Here is a 24861-nt window from a genome sequence, read left to right on the forward strand (position 1 = left end):
TTACAGTAGGTATGCAGTCTATGTCCTACAAGTTTTCTCTCTTCCTATCATAGGTTATAAGGAAACTGGCTGTGTGTCCCAACAACGATATGAAAGAGCTTCTTGGATGAAGACTTACTTAGAAGAAGGCATTTCTGTATTGAAATCCATTAAATTTTCAAGCTCCAAGTGGAAAAAGTTAATTCCACAGGCTTCTATAAGTATTAATAAAAGCCTTCCTGTCAGGTATGTATTTTCAATATAGACTTCCTAGTTTTCACAGAAAATGAAATTTCAGAGACATATATAGGACCCTGCCTAGCTTGCTCTTGGCTTCTTTCCCAGATCCTTTAGCTGTAACTCATCTGTTTATTTAGTACTAAAACTACATATAAGCCATATGTGACTCTAGTCCCAGCACTTGGGAGGTGGAGACAAAGAGGATTAGGAGCCCCAGGGCAGCCTCTTCCTTAGATTCATCCCCAGGGTCTTTCTTTACCTCCCAAATGCTGGGATTATAGCTGGTGCCACCATACCTAGTTAAAGATGATTGGGTTTTGTTTTGTTTTTTAAATTTATTTATTTATTTATTTTTTTGGTCTTTTTGAAACAGGGTCTCTCTGTAGCCCCAGCTGTCCTGGAACTTGCTATGTAGACCAGGCTGGCCTTGAACTCACAGACATCCGCCTGCCTCTGCCTCCTGAGTGCTGGGATTAAAAGCATGCACCAGCACGCCCGGCAAATTACTGTTTTTTAATTAGTGAAAATACATGTGTGTGATCTAAATTTTTTTATATATATAATTTCTTCATGGCCCATTAACATCTTTGGTTTTATTTGTTTTGTTGTTGTTTTTATGTGTATGAGTGTTTTGCCTGCATGTGTGTAACTGCACCATGTGTGTCCAAACCCAAAGAGGCCAGAAGATGGCATCAGATCCCCTAGAACTGGAGTTCTAGATGGTTGTTTGGGCACTGGGCACCAAACCTGGGTCTTCTGAAAGAACAGCCAGTGTTCTTAACCACTAAGACATTTCTCAAGCCCCAAAATTTTTTAAGAATTAAAAATAAAATTCTGGGGCCCTTGCACAATATAAGGTGTGTATATTTCACCATTCGTTTTTCCCGTTTTAAAAATGTGATTTGGAGCTGGGTGAGGTGGTGCACAGCTTTAATCCCAGCACTCAGAGGCATAGACAGGTGGATCTCTGTGAGTTCCGGGCTAGCAGGGCTGCAAGGAGAACCTGTCTCAAAAAGACCCCCTCCCCCCCAAAAAAAGTGATCTGGATGGGAGAAGGAGCCTAGCAGGACACAAATCAATAATCCTCTGTAACTTTAGAGGCACACTGCATAGCCTAATGTCACTGATCTGACCCTGTTCTCCAGAATATTCTTCCCCACCCCTTTTATGACACCATTTTCTCTGTGATGGTTTTTATGATATTACGGTATTCCCATATTTTGTTGTTGTTACTTTGTTTTGGGTTTTCTATTGTTGTTATTTGGTGTTTTTGAGACAGGGTCTCCATATAGCCCCTGCTGGCCTGGAACTCTGTGTGTTGACCAGGCTGGCCTTGAATTCGGAGATTTGCTTGCCTGGAATTAAAGGTGTGGTATACCAATTTTAATGTGGTTTTGGTTTTGTTTTTTTTTTTTTTTAACTTTTACAAAAACTTTATTGAGAATTTCACACATGCATGTAAGGTGTTTTGATCAAATCCATGCCCACTCTCTCCTCTCCAACACCTCCCATATCTCCACATCACTCTTTTCTTTTTCTTATCTTTTTTTCTTCTTCCATTTATTTTTATGGGGCTTTTGGCTACTCTAACATTCCCCCCTCTGAAGAGGTAACCCTAAAATCTTTTAAGGATTAGATACAAGCTCCCAAAGACTTTTGACATTTTTGGCCTTTGGAACAGAGTATATTGCTAACAGTCCCAAGGACATTTTGACTTTTAGCCAAGAAACTGGCTACTTAATGTTCTTTTTTATGAGCTCTAATTTTTCCTTAATTAGCAAAATGCCCATAATCTGGTTTTTATCCCTCCTGGGTGCTTTGTTGTTGTTGTTGTTGTTTTTTTCCCAGTTCTTGTTCCCAAGTTTCCCTTTTCATCAGAATTTCTCTGTGCACTGGCACTTCACTGTCACAGAATACTAAGTGGATTTTGGCCTTGTTTTTAGATCTTAATTGGCGTTTTTGTAGTTCTAAAATCAATCAGCAATCTAGACCAAAAATGGTTCAGAATATCCTTCAAACAGATTTTGTTTTGTTTTGGTCTTTTTGAAATAGGGTTTCATTATGTAGACTAGGCTAACCTTAAACTTGGGGAATCCTCCTGCCTCTACTCTAAATGCTAGGATTCAGGCTTATAACTTCCCTTAAACAGGTGGGGGTTTTTTTAAAAAAAAAAAAAAAATCAGGGTCTCATTGTGTGGGCCTGTCTGGCCTGGAACTTGTTACATAGAATAGGCTGACCTCAAACTTAGAGATCCACCTGCCTCTGTCTCCCAAGGATTGAGACTAGGTGGACATGGTAGCTTTTAACACTTTTTTAATAATAGTAACAATAGGTATTAAAGAATTTGCATAGTGATTACCTAATTCATGCGGATCATTTTCCCAGCAGTGACAGCTTGGTTCAGTATTGGTGGTGACATCTTAGTCTGTTCAAGGCAGCTATAAACATACCATGAGGGGCTGGAGAGATGACTCAACAGTTGAGAGCACTGGCTACTCTTGCAGAGGACCTGGGTTCAGTTCCCAGCACCTACATAGCAGCTAACAGCTGTCTGTAACTCCTGCATGATATTGGGGCACTTACATACATGCAGGCAATATAGTCATAAAATAAAAATAAATAATTAAAAAAAAATGCTCTGAGATCAAGGGTAAAACTCAGTGAGGAATGATTCCTAGTATGCTTGAGATCCTGGGTTGGATCCCGAGCACTATATACATACACACAAAGCTTTAGACAGGGTAACTTATAAATAACAAATTTATTACTCATCCTAATGAGAAGTCCAAGATCTGGTACCCCCAGGGTAAGGTAAGGACTTGCTCCCATCTCCAAAATGATACCTTGTGACTGACTGTACTCTCTCATGGTCAGAGGGGTGAGCAGAATCCCTCAAGCTTCTTTTATAGAGGAACTAATCCCATTTCTTATGATGGCTTTACCTCTAAATAATAGAACATTGGTTATTAGGAGTCAGTGTATAAATTTTGGGATACCAACATTCTCACCATTGAAGTGGATATATTTGTTTACCACCTCTATTAAATATCAGTTTTATGTTGTTATAATAAAATACCTGAGGCTGGATATTTTATTTTCAAAAAGGAGTTGTATCTGTTTCATTATTTTAGAGGCTGAAACTCCAAAATTGGACCGCTCTATCTCTTTGACTTCTGATTAGGGTATTATAGCTGGCTGCATTCCAATGGCAGGCATACATGCAAAGATCATATAGCAAGGTACAAAGCCAAAAATCCAGGTGTTAAGTTTGCTCTTTTGACAAGCATCACTAGCATGAGCTCTAATGTCATGACACCAGCATTACTTCTGCAGACCAGACCCCCAGTGGATTAGTCACTTCCTGTGAAATCCTTCCTTGTAAAGATTTTACCACCTCAACATTGTGGCAACGGGGACCTCACTTCCAGAACATGAACCTTTGAGGGATACAAACTATATCTGAGCCATGGCACCAGCTGAGTGATGCTGGGAAATAGCGATGATGCAATAGTTCAGTTTGGCAGCTACGAACCGTTCTGAACTGCAGTTCCAGGGGAATCTGAAGCCCTCTTCTGACCTCCACAGCATTGTGCGACACAGGTACACTTACATACATGTAGGCAGTACACTCATACACATAAAATAAAAATAATAAATATTTTAAACAAAAACAGGATCTGATGCTACTAGGAAAGGCTGTATCAAGCCCTCTACCCTTGAGCCCTGACAAAAAACTGTTAGACTGCCGGGCATGGTGGCGCACACCTGTAGTCCCAGAAGTTGGAGGCAGGGGCAAGTGGATCTCTGAGTTCAAGAAAACAACCCATTAGACTGTTTTGTTAGCTCTCTGTCCAAATTTTCAGTTGAAACTTGTGCTGAATATACCTGATTTGTGTTGACTGAGAGTAAGGAAAGTCTAAGGTGCTAATTATTTCCTTTCCAGGTCTCTTTTTAGGAGGGAACAGTCTGCATATTTGATTTCAGCATAACACAACACCTAGTGTTCAAACTCCCTAAAGACTCATTTTTTAATGCCTAGATATTATCCATCTAGGATGAGAATTTAAGCTTTTTTACTTTTTGAGACGGGATCTCCCTGTAGCCACCGCTGGCTTGGATTCACTGTGGAAACCAGGAGGCTGGCCTTGAGTATCTGCCTGCCTCTGCCTCCTGCTGGGACTAAAGGTGTGCACCACCACACCCAACTTCAATGAAAGTTTTAATATAAAAAATCACATTGTTGGACTAGAAAGCTGGCTCATCAGTTAAAAGCCCTGGCTGCTCTTGCAGAGTAGCAGGTTTGGGTCCCAGCACCCACATGGCGGGCAACAACTGTCTATAACTCCAGTTCTAGGGGGTCCAACACCCTCTTCTGACCTCCTTGGGCACGTCACAACATAGGTGCATGTACACACATGCAGGCAATACATACACATAAAATAATATTTTAAGTTCACATTGTGAAAAATAATAAAGTAACAAATTTCTTTTTCTAAATGTAGTTAGCCTTTACATTTTTATTTCCTTTCCTGACTTAAAACATGAGAATTTTGCCAAACATAAATGTGCCTTTAATCCCAGCACTCACAGGTGGATCTCTGAGTTCAAGGCCAGACTCATCAACATAGTGAATTCTAGGCCAGCCAGAGCTACCTGTCTCAGAAGGGGGGTGGGAGGGATATTGTTCAAAGTACATATACCTATTGCATTTGCTGAGTGTTGAACCTGGTGTTAACTAGACTTCCTTTTTGGGTGAAGAAATTGAGAGTCTCAAATGTGTACCCCAGATTGGTCTTGAACTCAGTATGTAATTTGAGCTGGCTTCAAAGTCACAGTACTCCCTCTTCAGCTTTCCTAGTGCTAGGGTTACAGGCTTTTGGGCCAGACTCAGGCTGAATAGACCGTTTTTCCTTTGTTTTTGTTGGTTGGTTGTGTTTCTGTTTTTGTTTTTGTTTTTGGGTTTGTTTTTGGGTTTTGTTTTGTTTTGTTTTTTGAGACAGGGTCCCCCTGTAGCGTCAGCCGGCCTGGAACTCACTATGTAGACCAAGCTGGCTTTGAACTCACAGAGATCTGTCTGCCTCTGTCTCCTAAATGCTGGGATTAAAGGCATGGGCCACCACACCCGGCACACACTTTTCTTTCTTTTAATTAGTGACAAGTCAATTTTTGTGGTTGAAGGTTGTTTTTTTAAATACCTACTCTTTAATTTCCTGCGCTCTCCTGGCTTGGAACGTTTAATTATCTCCTTTTTTTACTTAAACTATGGCATTTATGCAGGTAAGAATAGAGACCAGCATGGGTAAAATGAGCCAGAACACAACTCTAACTTCTTAGGAAGTTACAGATTGAGTTCGTGTGTGTGTGTGTGTGTGTGTGTGTTAAAGTGCCTCCTAAATTTTAATATATAAAATTATTTGAAAATATTGAATGCTTGAAAATGGAGTCCTTACATTGTATAAAATTCCTGAATCAAATTTTTTTTTAATTTACTTGTTTAAAAAAAATGTTCCTGAGCCAGGCATGGTGACACATGCCTTTAATCCCAGCACTCGGGGAACTCACTCTGTGAGTTCCAGGCCAGCTGGGGCTACATAGTGAGTTCCAGGCCAGCTGGGGCTACAGGGAGACTCTGTCTCAAAAAAATACTTTAATAAATTTCTAAAAAAAATGTGGTCCTGATAAATGATGGGAATTTGCTGTTTTGTTTCTATAGTCATCATTTTCTTTTGTCTTTTACTTGAGAATTTCATACAATATATTTTGATCATATTCAGCCGGTACTTTAAAAAAATATATTATTTTTATTTTATGTGTATGAGTGTATTATATGCATGTACAATGCCTGCAGAGGTCAGAAGAGGATGTTTGATCCCCTGGAACTGGAGTTAGGATGACTGTTAGCCACCGTGTGGATACAGGGAACCAAACCCAAGTCCTCCACAAGAGCAGCCAATGCTGCCACCTCTCCAGCCCCATCAACAATTACTTTTTTTAAAAAAAAAGGTTTATTTATTAGTTATTTGAGAAATTCTTTTTTATTGAATATTTGTAAATGTCATACAATATATTTTGATAAAATTTAGATCCCCTCCCCCATTTGCATCCCTACTAATCCCCACCCAATTTCATGTCCATATGTATTAAGGCCTATAGAGTCAAACTTGGATCTCCAAATGCCCAAACAAGACTGACTCTCCCCTCTCCCAGTAGCCATAGGTTGCCAATAGTTCCTTAGGTAGGGTTGGGGTTTCTTGCCCACGTTTTTGTTCAGATTTTGTCTGACTTGAGCTTCTATGGGACTTGTGTATGCTGTCACCATTGCTGTGAGTTCATATCAGTAACTGACCAACTGTCTGAAAAACTTAGTTTCCTTGAGGTTATCTATCACCCCTGGCTCATACAGTCTTTCTGTCCCCTCTTTCACAATGGGTCCTGAACCTTGGGTGGCAGAAGTTTGATATATCACAACCTCTTGTTCTCTGTACATTTGCCAGTTGTGGGTCTCTGTTCATTGCCATCTGCTGCATAAGGAGGCTTTTCTGGGGAGAGTTGAGTGATGCCTGAATCCCTGCAAGTCTGGGGTCCTAGTGACTCAAGCAGGCCTGAGGGATGAGATGGGATGGGCTGTTAAATTTTGTGATGTCCTGCTATTTCACAGATGCTACTACTACATTTGCTCACTATACTTGGAAAAAATTGAGTGTCTTTTGGAGTCAGGCATGGTGGCACACGTCTTTAATCCTGGGACTTGGGCAACAGAGGCAGGTGGATCTATGTGAGTTCAAGGCAGCCTGGTCTACATAGTGAGTTCCCAGCAAGTCAGAACTATATAGTGAGGCCCTTCTCAAGAAAACAGAAAGTATCTTGGTTAGTCTGAGAATTAGTATATTCCAAGGAATTTTGTACTCACATGATATGGATCCTTCTGTTAATAAAACTTTTGTATATTGGCAGTGCTCTAGATGTTTTGAAGCATGAGGAAGTTGACATGGAGTTACTAGCCAATGCAGTTCCAGAGCCCTTGAAGAAGTATACTACATCTAGAGAGCTGGCTAGAAGACTGAAAATAGAAGGTAAAGGAGAATTAATTTTCCTCAGATGCCTGTATTCATTTTTCCATTTGTGCAGATCATGAATGATCCATAGGTCCATTAAGAGCCCTATAGCCCTATACTTACTGTAATCCCAGTGGTCAGGAGCAGAAGATGGCTGGAAGTTTAAGATCAGCTTGAGCTACATAGCAGGACCTATTTTAAAACACAAAGTGAAAAAGAGCCCTATGCTAAGCAAAGACATTACCGTAGGAACAGCATAGCCTTGGGCTCTGTGGTGCCCAACAGTGTGGCCTACACCTAGCAGATTGTCAGCAGTGTAGCATCTGTCAGGGCCACTGCGTAAGCATCTGCATTTTACAAGATCTGCTGGTGTTTTATATGCATGTTGTCAGTCTCAAAAGTGCTCCTGTTTGGTTATCCTTTTACAGCTTTTTTTTTTTTTTTTTTTGGTCTTTGAGACACGGTCTCCCTGTAGCCCCAGCTATCCTGGAACTCACTGTGTAGACCAGGCTGGCCTTGAACTCACAAAGATTCACCTGCCTCTGCCTCCTGAGTGCTGGGATTAAAGACGTGCACCACCACGCCCAGCCCTACTTTGAACTTTTTACATTTTTCTCATCTGATGTTAAAAATACTATCCTTGGCTTTGACATTACATTGGAACACTGGACCATTAACAAGTAACTCTGTGTCACGCAGCAGTACTCAGAATCTACCTCCCATTTACTGCAGCGCATGATGTGCTTTTGGTTCTTGGTCAGTTCGTTGACCATCAAAGCCACAGGAATCTTTGGATTTCCTCTGCTTTTTCAAATTTTTCAACAAATTTTTGTTCTATTTTTCTTTTTTCTTTCTGTTCTCAACAGGGTCTCACTGTGTAGCCCAGGCTGGCTTCAGACTCATGGCTGGCTTCCTGTCACAGCGTGCTGAGTGCTAGGATTACAGACTTGTTGCCACCATTCCAGGCTTCATAGGAAATATTTCAAGCACCTTCTTCCCCTCTGCAAAAGAGAGAGAGAGAGAGAGAGAGAAAGGCAAAAATTTCCAAATAAGCAAAAATATCGAGACTAATGGTAGTTTCTGCATTTAACTTTTTTAACATTATTTTTATTTTATGTGTATAAGTGTCTCGTCTGCATGTATGTAAGTGCACCTATGTTGTATAATGCCCATGGAGTTCAGAAGAGGGTGTCAGATCCCCTGGAACTGGAGTTACAGACTGTTCTTAGCTGTCATGTGGGTGCTGGGAATTGAACCCACATCCTCTACAAGAGAAGTCAGTGCTCCTAACCACAGAGCCATCTCTCCCACCCCTTGCTTCTGCGTTTTTATAGGTTTGTCCTAAAGTAGAAAATTAGGCAGTGAAATGGGTGGAGAATAGGGTGATAAGAGAAGGGTGGACGTTGGATGATAGTGTGGTATTTATGTATAGGAAAGGATTTTAGCCTCCTTGGGACTGGCAGGGCGCAGGGAATACTGGATTCTTTCTAGCAGTGGTGTTCTCTTTCAGTTCCACAGAGCTCTGTCCAGATCTCTATGCTTTGACTGTATGTACTCAGGTGTTGGGATTGCAGATGTGTGCCACCATGTCTGGTTTTATGTGTTGCTGGAATGCAATGGTAATATTGTCACTTGACAGGATTTAGAATCATCCAGGGCTTCAGACATGCCAGACAAGCCCTCTACCAACTGAGCTGCATGCCCAGCCACCAGGCAAGTTTCTTGAGGGAAGAAGCCGATGTTATGTTGTATTATCTTTCTTGTTTTGCAGTTAGTATTTGCGAGGTTAAATCAATATGCCCTTAGCTGTGTGCATTATTTCAGCTCTTCCATGTATTAACATACTTTGCTCATTGCTGTGACAAGATAATTAACAAGAAGCAGCTTAAGGGAGGAAGGGTTTGTTTTGTTGTGAAGGCCAGAGAACTATCGTGGGTGTTGTTCTCACAGTGGGTTTGTTTTGACTCACAGTTTGAGGGGATGAAGGTCATCATGGTGGGAAAGGTGTGGCGTGAGAGCAGTGTTAGCTGTGGTATGGGAATGAGGCAGTCAGGAAGTGAAGGTGAATTCTTGTGCCCGCTCCCTTTCCTTTTCTTCAGTCACCTGTGGGATGGTGCTGCCCACATTCAAGGTGGGCCTTCCTTCTTCAGTTAACCGTCACAGGCCCATCCAGAAGTGTATTCCATAGTGATTCTACAGCTTGTCAAACTGATAATAGTAACCATTACATTCCATTATACTCTGCAATCTGTTCATGCATCATAAAATTGTGCTAGGTGTTGTGATGGACACCAGTAATTGCAGCACCTGGGGGGCTATCTAGCCTACTAGGGAAATAATACAAATAAGATTTGCCCTGACAGAAAGTCAAATTCAGCTGGATGTGATGGTGCACTCTGGTAATGGTAGCACTTGGGAGATAGAACAGGAAGAACAGTTGTTCAAGGTTGCCCTTGGCTGCTTCATGGTTGATATGTAAAGTATTCTGTTTATCTTAGCTTTGGTTTCCTCACCAACCAGGAGTTTGAGATCATCCTGGGGCAATCCAGCAAGTTTGAGTCCAGCCTGGATTACATGAGAGTCTATCTTAAAAAAAAACAAAACAGGATCTGGAGAGAGATGGCTTAACAGTTAAGAGTACTTTGTGTTCTTCCAGAGGACCTAGTTCCTGTTCTCAGTACCCACAAGGTAGCTCTTGGCTACCTTGTAACTGTAACTCTCTTTCTTCTGGCCTCCGTGGGCACCAGGCACACATGTAATACACATACATGCAAGCAAACATTCATAAAAATAAAACTTAAAAACAAAACAAGTTGAGGGGCTGGAGAGATAGCTCAACAGTTAAGAACACTGGTTATTCTTGCAGAAGACTCAGGTTCAAATCCCAACACCCACATGGCAGCTAACAACTATCCATAACTCCAGTTCCAGGGGATCTGACAACCTCTTCTGTCCTCCGTGGGCATTGCATGACATGGGTGCACTTACCTATATGTAGGCAATACATGCATACATATAAAATAAAAGTTTTTTAAAACTTTAAAAAGTTGTTAGCCACCATATGGTTTCTGGGAACAGAATCTCGAAGACAGGCCAGTGATCTTTACCACTAAACCATTTCTCCAGGCCCCACTTTTAATTCTTGATCTTTCTACCTCCACCCCTCAAGTGCTAGTCTTTAGTCCTAACACTTGGGAGACAGAGGTAGGTGGATATCTGTGAGTTCAAGGCCAGCCTATTCTACATAAGAAGCTCCAGACCAACTGGGGCTGCAGGGAGATCCTGTCTCAAAACAGCAACAAAAGAAAAAGGACTATCTGCCCTGTCTTCAAGTGTCTCAAATGTTCAGTGAGATGATACATGCCAAGCTCTTTGTACATAGTACAGGGTTATACAAATACAGGTTGTTAGTGTAATCCGGGTATAGTAACATGACTCTAATTTTGTTCACCAGCCACTTATGAATCAGTATTGTTGTATCAGCTACAAGAAATAAAGGAAGTTCAACGAGATGAAGCTTTCCAACTGCCAAAAGACCTAGATTATTTAACTGTCAAGGATGTGTCATTGTCCCAAGAAGTTCGAGAGAAACTACAGTTCAGTCGCCCACAGACGGTAAGAAATTGGACAACAGAATAGGAACACATTATAAAGAGTTAGTGCTTTTGTTTTATAAAATCATATATAATAACGATTTATAATGATCATATATATTATCTATATTTACATATAAAACTAATGTTTCTTTCTAGAAATTTAACCTCATGTTTTCTATCCATGTGACAGATGTTGGTATGTCCCTGAGAGATGAAAAGGCTGAGCTTAGTTGAAATAACTGGAAATTAGGAATTAGTTTGCATCCCCCAAGTTGTCCACTGACTTGCACATGCACATTATAGCATGCATGCATCCCCACACATGCATGCATCATAAATAAATATCTTAATCATGGGCTAAACCATTTGTGCAAACTAGTGTATATATTGATGATTTTAATCATTCTAGGTTAAAATAGAACATATTTATTTTCATGTCTCTTCTTGAATCTCTCCTTAGGGATTCCATAGCTTACCTTATAAACTAGACAGAGGAGAGCCAGAGCTCTCCCACCCCGTGCTTTAGTCAGATTGTGTGTGTGTGTGTGTGTGTGTGTGTGTGTGTGTGTGTGTGTATGTTATATTAGTTTATAGTACTGGACTCCTAATAGAGATTTGACTCTGAGAAGTACATTTTCCCACATTTTGATATCTTTAAAATTGGGTTGTCATCTGATATGGTGATACATGCCTATGATACAAACTCTCAGAAAACTGAGGTACAAGGATTGCCTTTGCTTCATATTGAGACTCTGTTTGACCCCAAAAAACAGCTGGCAAGATGACTCATTGCTAAAGGAAGTTGTTACCAAGTTACCAAGCCTGATGACCTGAGTTCAGTCCCCAGGACCCATATAGTAGGAGAGAACTGACTCCTACAAGGTGTCCTCTGACCTCTACTTACATGCCATAGCATATGCGTGTCAACACAAACAAAAAAAAATGTTTATGTGTATGCATGTATTGCCTCCATGTAGGTAAGTGCACCCGTGTTGTGCGATGAGTGCCCGAGGGGGACAGAAGAGGCTCTCAGATCCCCTGGAACTGGAGTTATGGACAGTTGGATGCTGGGATTCAAACCCGGGTCTTCTGTAAGAACAAGCAGTGTTCTTAACCACTGAGCCATCTCTCCAGCCCCCACAAAAATTTTTTAAAAATAAAATGAGAAGGCTGGAGAGATGGCTCAGACATTGAGTTCTTGCAGCAGTTCCCACCATCCACATGGTAGCTAACAGCCGTCTGTGACTGCAGTTCCTTGGGGTCCAGTGCCCTTCTTTTTGCCTCCATGGGCACTGCATTCATGTGGTATACATAAATGCACACATAAGAAAATTAAATAAACCTGGGTGTGGTAGCACACGTCTTTAATTCTAGCACTTGGGAGGCAGAAGCAGGCAGATCTCTGTGAAATTGAAGCCACCTTGGTTTACATAGTGAGTTTCAGGCCATCTGGGGCTACAGAGAGACCCTGTCTCAAGAAAACAAGAATAAGGGATTAGAGCGGTAGCTCAGCATTAAGAATGCTGGCTGCTCTTTTAGAGGATCCAGGTTCAGTTCTCAGCACCCACATGGCAGTTCACAACTGTAACTGTAGTTCCAGGGGCTCAGATGCCCTCTGTGGGCATTGTACAATACTTACATGCATGTGGCAAAACACTCATATAATAAAAATAAATAAGGCCAGGTGTGGTGGTGCACGCCTTTAATCCCAGTACTCAGGAGGCAGGGGCAAGTGGAACTCTGTGAGTTCAAGGCCAGCCTGGTCTACATAGCAAGTTCCAGGCAAGCTGGGGCTACAGGGAGACCCTGTCTCAAAAATACCAAAAAAAAAAAAGAAAAGTAAATAAAAAATAATAAAATCGGGCTATATCTTAAAAATTAATGGACTGACCAGGGCTGGAGAGATGGTTCAGCAGTTAAGAGCACTAGCTGCTCTTGTAGAAGATCTGGGTTCAATTCCCAGCGCCCATACGGCAGATAGCAACTCCAGCTCCAGGGGATCTGATGTCTTCTTTACGTGCAGGCAATACACTCATATACATTTAAAAAAAAAAAAATTTGTGTGTGTGTGTGTGTTTTTGAGACAGGGTCTCCCTGTAGTGGGGGCTGGCCTGGAGCTCACTAAGTAGACCAGGCTGGCCTTGAACTCACAGAGATCCACCTGCCTCTGCCTTCTAAGTGCTGGGACTACAGACTTGCGCCACCATGCCCAGCTTTTTACATAAAATATTTTTTTAAAAAGTAATGGGCTTTAATCCCAGCTCTTGGGAGGCAGAGGTAGGCGGATCTTTGTAAATTCGAGGCCAGTCTGGTCTACATAGTGAGTTCCAGGACAGCTGAGGCTTCAGGGAGACCCTGTCTCAAAAAGACAAAAAAACGAAACAAAAACAAGCAAACAAAAACGAAGAATGAAAACTTTTATCACAGAAAAGCTTTCATTTAAGTTACACATTTTGTAATTTTACTCATATGTTATTATGTAAAAGATAAAATAAGGGGGCATTTTACCACATTATATCTTGGAAACTAAGGAAATAGACCTCAAATTGTATAACCTTTTTTTCCTTCTTTTGACTTTGTTATATTTTTATAGATGATAGACTACATTGTCTATATGCTAGCCAGTAGCCAAATGTGGCCAGTTACATTGATCAAAATTAAAATTTAAAATTCAGCTGTTACTTTGCAAACCTTATTTCCATTGTCCAAATAGCCACATGTCACTACTTGCTATATTTGACTATCTTCTTCCAATGCAAATATTACAGATTTCATGGAAGTTCAATTGAGACAACACTGATTGGATGAGTTCAAAAGCCCTGACAGAAGTTTGCCACAAGGGCTAGGGCTGTAGCTCAGTGGTAAAGTACTTATATAGTATATTAATTCAGTCCCCAGCACTGCATGCTTAGCATGCAGGAAGCCCTAGATTTGATCCACATAAACTGGGCATGGTGGCACACCTGTAATCAAAGCACTTTGGAAGTAGAGGCAGGAAAGAGAGGTTCAAGGGCATCCTCAGTTAGATGAGTTGGAGGCCAGCAATGGGATATTTGAGACCCTATATCAAAAAAATATTTGAGGCCATCAAAATGGTTCATTGGGTAAAGACAGTTGCTGCCAATCCTGAGTTCAGTCCTTGGAACCCATATGGTGAAAGGAGAAAACCAACTCCCAAGAGTTTTCCTGTGACCTACATGCGTGCACGCACACATACACACACATGCAGACACACGTTTAAAGGGGGGGAAAAACTTGCCAAAGCTGTTGTTTTGATGCAGGGTTTTACTGTGTAGCCCAGGCTGGTCTCAAGCTTGTGATCCTTCTGCCTTAGCTTCCCCATTACTGGGATAATAGGTATGGACCACTATGGCTGGCTAACAGACTAAGAATAAAACTGATTCCAGATTATATGAGGTAATTGGCCTTCATATCATTTAGGAGTGAATGTTCATATTTTTCTATAGTTTTGTTGCTAAAATATTAATTGGACTAAAGCTATAGGGTACTGCTCCCCACCACCACAGAGGTTATTATGACTTGTACAGTATTATACCTTATTATAAATGTTTATGGACTTCTGGATTTCATATAAAGGACTAGAGTTGAAAAAGGAACAATTAGAATCATTTAGGGAGTTGTCTTTGTTTTTGAGACAGCTTCTTTTTTGTTGTTGTTGTGTAAAATGTGTATGAGTGCCTGCATGTATCGTCAACCAATGTCGTGGAGTGCAGAGGTCAGAAGAGTGATGGTGTCAGAGCCCCTGGAACTGCAGTTAAGGACAGTTGTTAGCCATCATGTGGGTGCTGGGAATTGAACCCAGGTCCTCTGCAAGAGCAGCTGGTGCTCTTAATCACTGAGAAATCTCTCCAGCCCCCCATGAATTTTCTTAATGGAAAGCAAAAGATAGACTATAACATGTGTTGTATGAATTGGGGATGGGCTGGATTAGAGTCTGTATAGCCTAGGCTGGCCTTCAATTTAAGGTCTTTCTGCTTCAGTCTCCCTAGTGCTGGGATTACAGGTTTATGCCAAGACACCTGACTCTGTTTTTGTTTGTTGAGTTGTAGTCTCCCTCTGTGACCAAGCAGGCTGTGATGTTCCTGCTTTTGTGCCTCCCAAGTTCTGTGATCACATGCATGCCTCGTTTAGTTGTATGATCTTGCACAAATCCTTTTAACTTCTCTGAGCTGAAGACATAATGTCACATTTATTTTCTTTGCAAACTTACTTTGAAATACATAATTTTAATTAGCTGGGTGTGGTAGCACCTGCCTGTAGTCCTAGCTACTTCAGAGACTGAAGAAGGAGGGTCACTTTAGCCCAGAGTTCAGGGCCAGCCTGATCAGTGTAGCCAGATCCCATCTCTTTTATATACTGCACTATAGGTGATTGTGAGGCGAATAGACTTGATCTGACATCACTCACTCTGGTTCTCTTGTGGTTTTGATTCCTAGATTGGGGCTGCTAGTCGTATTCCTGGAATGACACCTGCTGCCATCATCAATCTGCTTAGATTTGTGAAGAACACTCAGCAAAGACAGACAGCAAGGAAGGAACCCCACGCTAATCAGTACTTATGTGATACGGAGAAACTTCAAGACAGAGAATTATAGCTTTCATTTCATAGACGAATTTAGGACAAGTGCATGGAGAACATAAGTAGAAGATATGAGCAATTTTGACACCTGTGCAAATAGAATCACTAGGTTATTACGGGTTTGTCCTTAATTTGTAAGGCAGACACAGATCACAGTTGCACTTTTTTATGTATCTGAGAAAAGCGGTTGCAAACAGTTTCAGCTCTCTCAGGGGCTCTAAAACAGTGAGTCTATGTAGCATTCATCAGAGAGAGATGATAGTGAAGCCAAAACAAAACCTGAAATTGAACATGGTGGCACACAGCTGTAAGCAGCACTCACAAGGCTAAAGCAGGAGTAAAGTTAAGACTAACCTGGGCTACATAATGAGACCCAATCTCAAACAAAAAAAGACAGCCCTTTAGAAGAGCCTCTGCCGTGCAGCCTGCCCACTTCTGAATTACTCAGAAGAGTTGTTTTTTCTTTCCCTTCTTTCTCTCTTAGATGCTGGCCAAAGCATGAGCCTGCCTTCCCTGGCACTCTGGGCTTCCTCAGTCTCTGAAGCTTCCCTGCCCCTTTGTCACTCCACACACAACCAATCCCAAAATAGCATCACGAAACCCTTTCACAAAGAAGATAGAAATCTCTTATATGGGGTCAACCCCATTCCTGAGGAACATGCCTTTTACCAGTTACAAGGAGGGTCTGATGAAGCTGGAGGTCAACAGTGTGAAGGCAATTGAGTGCATGTGCTGAAACCACTAGGGCTAAGCCCAAGATGCACTGGGAAGATGCACAGGCTGGAAGTGTGCATGCTGAGGCTGTCAAGGCCCTTGTATAAAGCCCAAGGCATCCTAAGAAGCCAAAGGGTTCCAACTACAAGCTCTATTGACTTAACATTCATCACCCACCCAAGCTTGGGAAACGGGTTTGTCTGCATGGCCAAGGGTCTTAGACTGCCAATCAAAAGCCAAGGCTCAAACCAAGACCTAGGTTACAGGACCCTCTCCAGCTCTGGTTCCCAAAGATGCCCAGGTTCTTGTGAAGGCCTGTGGTAAAGGCCTCTCTGTCTGCCATTGTGAAGACAGTTGGACTCATATGACAGCCCACCCCCCATACTGTTTGCAGGTGGGTGGTGTCAGTTTGTAGATTTTCTACTCTAGGGACCCAAGGGCCCATGAGTAAAATGTAATTTGGTACCTTTTACCTATGAAATACACCAAATTACAGGCTTATACAGTTGGATCGTGTCTCAAAAAGAAAAGATGAATGTAAAAATGAGGGGAAATTTGGATAGTTTTCTGATCTCTTTGGATACCTGAGGGTAGAATGACCACAACGTTTAATTTTTTGATTTAACGTGTATTGTCTTAATGTCTCTTACAAACCTTAATGTCTCTTAAACCCTTATTCATAGGCCTTTCAGAGATTTCCAGGTTACTGTAGGTTAGAAAGCAGTAATAATGTCTTTAAATTGGATGAAAAATTATGACTGTACAATATCATGTAGACTCATCCAGCTAGCTACTTTTTAAAATCTTTTTTGAACAGTTTCTCCAGCTGGTGTAGTGGTATACATGTAAACCTAACTCTTGGAAAGTAGGAACAAGAAGATCAGGTGTTCAAAGGCATCTTCAGTTCAAGGCCAGCTTGGGCTACACGAGATCACGCTGTCTCAAAAAACGAACAGAGTATCTGTATAGCTTATTCAATAGTTTCTAACTTTGAAATGCAATCAAAAGTCAACTTTGAACATTTAAATCTTAAATTCAGTACTTCAGGAAATGTCAGTAGTAATTAGTTTTGAACATTAATGAAAGTCCTGTAACACAGAAACATCAGAAATCAACATTGTTTCCTGTCATCCACAATGTAGAAACTTGTTTTGTAATCTGGTTACAGATAGTCATTTTTTATTGTAAAGACCTCTTCTGATGCAACTCTTCTGACCATGATTTAACAATGAAGGCTATTCCATAGTAACTGATGAATAGCATTTGCCTGCTTCTCAGTCAAGTGACAGAAAACCCAGAGAAGTGCTGGTGGTGCCCTTCTTTTCTGGTACCTGGATTGTTTGTGGTCACAAGGGCTAGACTGGGGTGACCAGTAGGCCCTTCGGCTAACCCTTAAAGACAGCCTTGGCTGGGCATGGTGACGCATGCCTGTACTCCTAACTCAGGAGGGAGAGGCAGGAAGATCTTGGAGATCTACATCATGAGTTCCAGGTTAAATGGACCAGATGTCTCTGTTTGTCCCTTGCATGCTAACCAAGCTTGTGTAGCCCAGGAAGAAGATTCTCTATCCACTTAGGCTAAAGAGAGTACTTAGTGTTCCAACAGCTCCAAGTCACTTTGGCTATTGATTTATTTGGTAAGCCCTATTATGGATGAGTCAACCAAGTATTTTGTTATTTCACCTGTCCATTTGGATGTAGTTCAGTTTTCATAATTCTGTTTAATTTTAATCTCTCCAGATCAGGTCAGTATCTTTTTGATATTTTATTTTAAAGGGTAGCGTGGTGTGTGTAAAGAAAGAATGCATAGCCAAACAAGGCGGTGTAACCAAGCACTCAGGAAGCTGAGCTATCACTGCATGTTTCAGTGAGACAGTCTTTTTTTAAAAAAAAAAAAAAAGTGGGGGTGCACACTTGTAACCCGAAGACCTGAAAGGCAGAGGCAGGAGTATTGCCTCAAGTTGGAGGCCAGCATGTGATACATACCAAAACCCTGTCTCAGAAAAAAGAACAAATCCAGGCAAGCCTGTAATACAAGGACTAGGGAAGCAGGGCAGGAGGATCCCACAAGTTCAAGGCTATCATGGTCTACCTATCAAGTTCCACACAAACCAAAGACACACAGCAAGACCTTGTCTCAAAAATAAAACAGCTACTCGAGTGTGTGGCATGTTCCTTTAGTCCCAGCACTCTGGGAGGCACAGGATCTTTGTGCATTCAAGGCCAGCCTGGTCTGCATAGCAAGTTCCAGGCCAACTGGACCTACAGGGAGACACTCTTCCCCCCCCCCCCAAAAAAAAAACACAGCTGGGCATGGTAGCCCACACCTGTAATCCCAGCACTCAGGAGGCAGATCTCTTTGAGATCTGGGCCACCTTGGTCTACATAGCGAGTTCCAGGCCAGCTGGGGCTACAGGGAGACCCTGTGTCAAAAAAGACCAAAAAATATAAAATTTAAGGAAAAGAACAGATTACTGGTATATTCATCTAAGAATGGGTGAGCCTCAAAACACATGAAAGATGCTAGACTCAGAAGGATACACAGAGGCGTTCCAGGCCAGTTTGGACTACAGAGTCAGACCCTGTCTCTGAAAAACTTTAAAAAATAATTTTAGTGCATGTAAATATCTTGGTAAAGAAAAATGGGAAATCTACAGCTTTCTAATCTTTCTTATTCAGGGAAAGGATTAACTGCAACGTAGGTTTTTTAAATTATTTTTGATGATGGAATTGGAACTTGCTCTGTGAACCAGGCTGTCACTTGAGATCCACCTGTCTGCGATCATTAAAGGCATATGCCACCACAGAATTTTTAAATTTAACATTGTTTATTGTCTTGATATTTTTTTTCAGGGGCTGATCTTTTTGAGACAGGGTGTCCCTGTAGCGTCCAGCTAGCCTGGAACTCGCTTGTAGACTAAGCTGGCTTCGATCTTACAGAGATGGCCTGCCTCTACCTCCAAAGTGCTGGGATTAAAGCATGCACCACCATGTCTGGCATTATGATATCTGCTAGAGGTCACAAACTGAATTCTATACCCTTATTCACAGGTCTTTCACAGATTTCTATTAGATGAGAGATCAACCCCATTTAGTAGCTAGTCATACAGCAGTTTCCTAAAATAATTTTTCCTATCCAAAAATTATTACTAAGAAAGCAGTAGTGTATTTGGTTTTTGTGTTTGTGTGTGGTTTTTGTTCTTTGGGGTTTTTTGGGGGGGGCGGGGTAAGACAGTCTCCCTGTAGCCCCAGCCGACCTTGAACTCACTACAAGGACCAGGTTGGCTTTGAACTCAGAGGTCTGCCTCTCCTCCCAAGTGCTGGGACTAATGGCATGGGCCACCATGCCCAGCTTGGTGAAAGCAATGTATTTGTGAGAGTTAAATTCAAGTTTAGTCATGGAAGCTCCCAAAAGACGTGTAAATAATGGAGGTGACTTAGATGCCACATAAGCAGTAAGAGAGAACACAGGATTTCCAAGTAAAACAAGTAACACAAACTCAGATCAAAACAAGAGTCCTGGGGGCTGGAGAGGTGGCTCAGTGGTTCAGTGCTTACTGCCCTTCCCAAAGACCTGAGTTCAATTACCAGCACCCACATTGTGTGACTTACAACTACCTGTAACTCCAGCTCCAAGGGATCCAACATCCTCTTCTGGCCTCTGAGGGACACACACACATGGCTTAAACTCACACAGACACAAAAATCTCTTTAAAAGAATCCTTCAGGAAAACAACAGGTCATTCCTTTCTGTTGCAGGACCTAGACTTCACATTGTTCAAAGATACTCCAATAATCCCCATCTGACTAGGACTTTATTTCTACATTATTCCATGATGACATGAAGTAGCACCTCTGTTCTAAAACCTATGTAAGACCATCTTTGACACAAACACCCTTGCCTAGAAAAGTCTGCATTTCCAGAATTGGGGCTTCTATACCCAAACAAGCTTGCTTTGCTTTTGCATTTTCTCAGTTCAGAGAAGCTACTCGGGTAAATCTGCCTTTTTAAATTTTTTGGAGTTCTGTCAGGTTTGTTTTTGAAGAAAGTTTTATCAACAGCTATTCTTGAACATGTATATGTAATATTGCATGCACACATCACCGTTTTTAACATTAATAAAGGTTAAATACATTATCCTTTAAAAAAAAAAGCCAAAATGCAAACTTTAAACAAAAGTCTTAATAATTGGAGAAATGGCTCAGGGGTTAAGAGGACTCCCATTTGAGTCCCAGCACCCACATGAAGGCTAATTCCAGTTCCAGGAGATCCATCACCCTTTTTTACCTCTGTGGGCATTGTACAACACGAGTGCACTTACATACATACATGCAGGCGATACACTCATACACATAATCTTAAAAGTATTAGTGTGCCAGACATGGTGGCACACACCTTTAGTTTCTAGCACTTGGGAGGCGGCAAAGGCAAGTGGATCTCTAAGTTAAAGGCCAGCCTGGTCTACATAGTTCCAGGCCAGCTGGGGCTACAAGGAGACCCTCTCAAAAAGACCAAAAACAAGTCTTAACGTTTGTGTTGGTTACCATTTGCACAGCAGTTAAACATTTTCATTTTGGCTGCACATGAAAAAATGGCAGAAATTAAAGTGATTGAGGGTGTTTAAATAGAATAGGCAGTTTTGCCCTGCAGAAGCACTATTAAATAGTAGTTTTCAGGAAAAAATCCACAATTCAATGCATAATTAGATGCCTTAGCCAGTTTTGAAAGGACAGCATCCCTTTCAACTACTGAGCTGGCACAGAAAAGCCTAAGAACATGATGAAGTGGGAAGAGTAGAGGAAGCTGGGATGAAGAACTGTCATTGCAGAATGCGGTTTTCATCTGCAGGATGCCTTTACTCCAGAACCTTACTGAACATAGATTTAATTTGCTTGGAGGTAGTCTCACCATTCAAATGGTCTGTTGTGTAGCTGAGAGCATTTAGAAGGCCTTCTACGCTATTAGGAGGGACCTCAGCATAAAACAGTTTGCCAATTCCTTATTCATTTCTCCTTCTGGAACACTGTTCTCATATGACTAAATGTTCTTTTATAATAGCTGAAGTCATTCTGTATGACAGAATTTGTTCATCAAACGAGTGTAAAATGAATTTCTGCAAACTGCTTAGCAAAAACCTGCTTTCGCTCTAGATGCTGGGTAGGGGAATATTGGGTGGTGGGCAAGACTCCCAGAAGGCCTCTTAATGCAGCCTCCAACCTGAGGGGGAAAAAAAAAAAATTCAATTAAGCCAGGCATAGTGGTGCACCTTTAATCCCAGCCAGAGACAGGCGGATCTCTGTGAGTTCAAGGCCAGCCTGCTCTACAGGGAGATCCTGTCTGAAAAAAACCAAAAAGAAAAATTTAATTTGCCTATTAGTGGCACTACCACACCTCATGCCTTCTCTTGGAAGGTCTCATCTGTTGGATGGTGGATTGCCTCCTGTATTTCATGGCCAGCTCCGCTGCAAGTCCTCCAAGATGCCTTCTGAATCTTTCAGTCCTACATTCACCTCATTACAAGCGTGTGAGCTGGGCATCTTCAGCCAGTACTAGTGATTTTGTCCCTGTCCTATGCTACATGAGCCTCCACATGCTCTCCTGTTCCCATTCTGTTCTGGTTCTGTTCCTCTAGCTGCTGCTCCTCGGCAGCGCTAGGGGAAACCCTGGGCCGAGATGGGGAGCCACTTGGCATCTGCCCTGGTGGCAGTGGCTACCAGCAGGGAGGGGTTTTTTGGGTCGAGACAAGGTCTTCCTGTAGCCCCAGCTGGCCTGGAACTATGTAGACCAGACTAGCCTAGATAGAGCTCCACCTGCCACTGGAATTAAAAGGCAAGTACCACTACAGCAGTTTTGTCCAAGCTGGCCTCAAACCCCAGAACTCAAGTGATTATCCTGCTTCTTTCCAGAGCTGAGACTACAAGTACGCACACCAGATATTTTAATAAAAATACAGATGTGAGCCTGGCATGGTGACGCATGCCTTTAGTCCCAGCAGACAGAGGCAGGTGAATCTCTGCGAGTTCAGCACCAGCCTAGTCTACATAGCGAGTCCCAGGCCAGCTGGGGCTACAGGGAGATCCTGTCTCAAAAAGACAAAAAAATGTGGTAGTATGTGCCTGTAATCCCAGCAACCTGAAATGTACAGGCACTATGAGGATAGCCTTGGCTATCTAGTAATTTCAATGCTAGCCTGGGCCACATGAGACTTCATCTGAAATTTTCCATTTAGATAATCATAAATTGAACAAAACCTTCAGGAAAGTGTCTCAAATTCAAATTGAGCCAACCCTGGTGGCACAGGCCTGTAATCCCAGCTGTGCTGTGACAGGAGGACAAGTCTGAGGCCTGCCTGGCCAACTGTACCTGGTGCAAGCCTTTAATTACAGGAAGCACAAGCAGGAAGATCAGTGCTAAATTCAAGGCCAGTTTGTTCTATATGGTGAGGCCCTGGGTTCAAGCCAGTTATCACACAAAATTGTTAAAACGTTGATAAACTTGAAGTCTAATATGGCTGCAGGATTAGTATAGGCACAGCATTTAAGATTGGCAAGCACCTTTACTCACTGAGCCACCTCACCACAGCCCCATTTTGAATTGTACACAAAGTCTCATATAAATTCAAATTCACTATGTTGCTAAGTCAACTACACCTTGACTCATCCTTCTATGTAACCAAGGTCAATCTTCAACTTACTATGTAGACAGAAATGACCTTTTAAAGACAGAATATTTAAGTACACAAGGCCTTGGGTTTGATGCCCGGCATCACAAAAGGTGTCTTTGTGACTATCTTTTTATCTCTTAAGTAGAATGTCTGATTTCTTCATAATCAAGACCACATCAAGGTCATTTAATTCAACAGATGGCCTACTTGAAACAAAATTCCAAGTTTAATTGGTATCTATTCTGAATAGATATCTATACCTGATACCTGTATCTGAATTGGAATCTATTCTATTACCTTAGTTTTGACAAAGTATATGGACAATATGCAGGCCTGGGATGTAGCTAGTAGACTTTTGCTCTTGAGGTCATGGTTCTATCACCTGTACCATTTTTATTATCTTTAAACAGCTCCCACTAGGTAGCACACACAAAACTGGATTTGACACAGGTATCCATTTGACTCAAAATAACTTCCTAAAGAATTTGAGGGGGCTGGAGACGATGGCTCAGCAGTTAAGAACACTTGATAGTTCTTGCAGAAGACCTGGGTTCGAATCCCAGTACCCACATGGCAGCTAACAATTGTCCATAACTCCAGTCCCACAGGGGATCTGACAACCTCTGACCTCCACAGGGATTGATTGCACGAAACGGGTGCACTTACCTACATGCAGGTAACACATGCATACACATTAAAATTCTTGAGTCTCCTCCCTGCTCTTCTAGAGGTGATAGTCCAGGCAGAACCTGGAAATTCATTAAACCCCACAATCTTACTAAATATTTTTTTCTTATACATTATCATCTAATAGTTGCTTTCAGTCAAGGATGCCCAATTCTACTGCAAACCTTAAGACAAAATTATACTTTATTAAACTGACAAATCATTTAGCCCTTAATTTATAGCCCTTAATCCCTCAAGCACACACTAGGTGTAAAGGTATTTTACCCAGTTTAGACAAATGAGGGACAGAGTAATAGCAGCCACCAGGACACTGCATGCTTATTTAATCTCAAGTTTAAGGCTGGGCATGGTAGCACAGGTCTTTAGTCCTAGCAGAGGCAGGCAGATCTGGAGGCCAACATAGCCACTGCCAGGCCAGCTGGGGCTACAGAAACCCTGTCTCAAAGTCAAGCTGAGAAGCTTGAAGCAGTGGCTCTTTAAGCCAGGGTCTGAGTAACTTATTAGCAAGACTTTCATAAGCAAAACACAAACCCACTTAGAAGAGATCCTAGTTTGCCAGTCCACACCCAGACCCTAGGTCTCTGGGAACTAGCCCAGAACATCTTCACTAACAGCCATTTGATTTGTACTATTACAAAGTACCCATTTGATTCAACAGGTGTTCTGGCAGCCTAAACTGTCACTTTGTATCAAGCTCCGCATTAGTTTCCTTCCCTTCATTCTTTCCAGTCCTGAGTTTGTGTCAGTTAATGCATTTCTAACCTATCGCCTCATGTTACTTACACATGCACACTTTACCAACTACTAGCCTGTTTTGTTATTTTGCTTTCTGAATAGTTACCCTCCAGAGCTTTACAGGGTTGGACAGACGGCTCAGTGGCTACACTGATCTTCAGGACTCCAGATTCAATTCCCAGCACCCACATGACTACAGTTCCAGAGATCAAACGCCCTCTGGCATTAGGCAAAAACAGAAATTTTAGAAGCTTCAACTACAGTGCGTGCAGGCTCTGGGTTTACTCTCTAGGCTAATCATGTTCAAACTTGCTGCTTAAACTTCCTGATTTCTGACACAACTATTTCAACCAGAATCTTCCTCCCAGGTAAAGTCTCAACTCAGTTTCAGTCTTTTGGGTTGGTGAAATGGCTCAACACAGTGAACAAAAGCCATTTCACTTGCAAGATGACCCACATACAGGAAACCCACCCCCAAGTTGTCCTCATACACAAATGTTCAAACAGAACATTCAGCAAGCATCCCCAGACACATGGGCCCACACACATTCACACAAAAAACTTGCCTAAGCATTTTTATGAATGTTTGA

The 24861-nt window shown here is 41.8% G+C and overlaps 1 protein-coding gene across 2 annotated transcripts in view; it reads left to right on the forward strand.

The window, feature by feature from the left end:
* Mto1 (mitochondrial tRNA translation optimization 1) overlaps nt 1-18344 on the forward strand; it is a 37769-nt gene extending 19425 nt beyond the window's left edge. Inside the window, exons 9-12 of one of the 2 annotated variants that reach the window (XM_008846105.3) lie at nt 54-225; nt 7175-7293; nt 10730-10890; nt 15329-18344. In XM_008846105.3, the coding sequence (XP_008844327.1) occupies nt 54-225; nt 7175-7293; nt 10730-10890; nt 15329-15487 (611 nt within the window). In that variant the 3' untranslated portion in view covers nt 15488-18344. Of the gene's footprint in view, nt 1-53; nt 226-4163; nt 4406-7174; nt 7294-10729; nt 10891-15328 lie in introns of those variants that run through there. The other variant, XR_003851574.1, reaches the window with a different exon arrangement.
* Nucleotides 18345-24861: the final 6517 nt, after the last annotated feature.

Source organism: Nannospalax galili, unplaced genomic scaffold (assembly GCF_000622305.1).
Source record: "Nannospalax galili isolate Female #2095 unplaced genomic scaffold, S.galili_v1.0 scaffold82, whole genome shotgun sequence".
NCBI classification, from domain to species: domain Eukaryota; kingdom Metazoa; phylum Chordata; class Mammalia; order Rodentia; family Spalacidae; genus Nannospalax; species Nannospalax galili.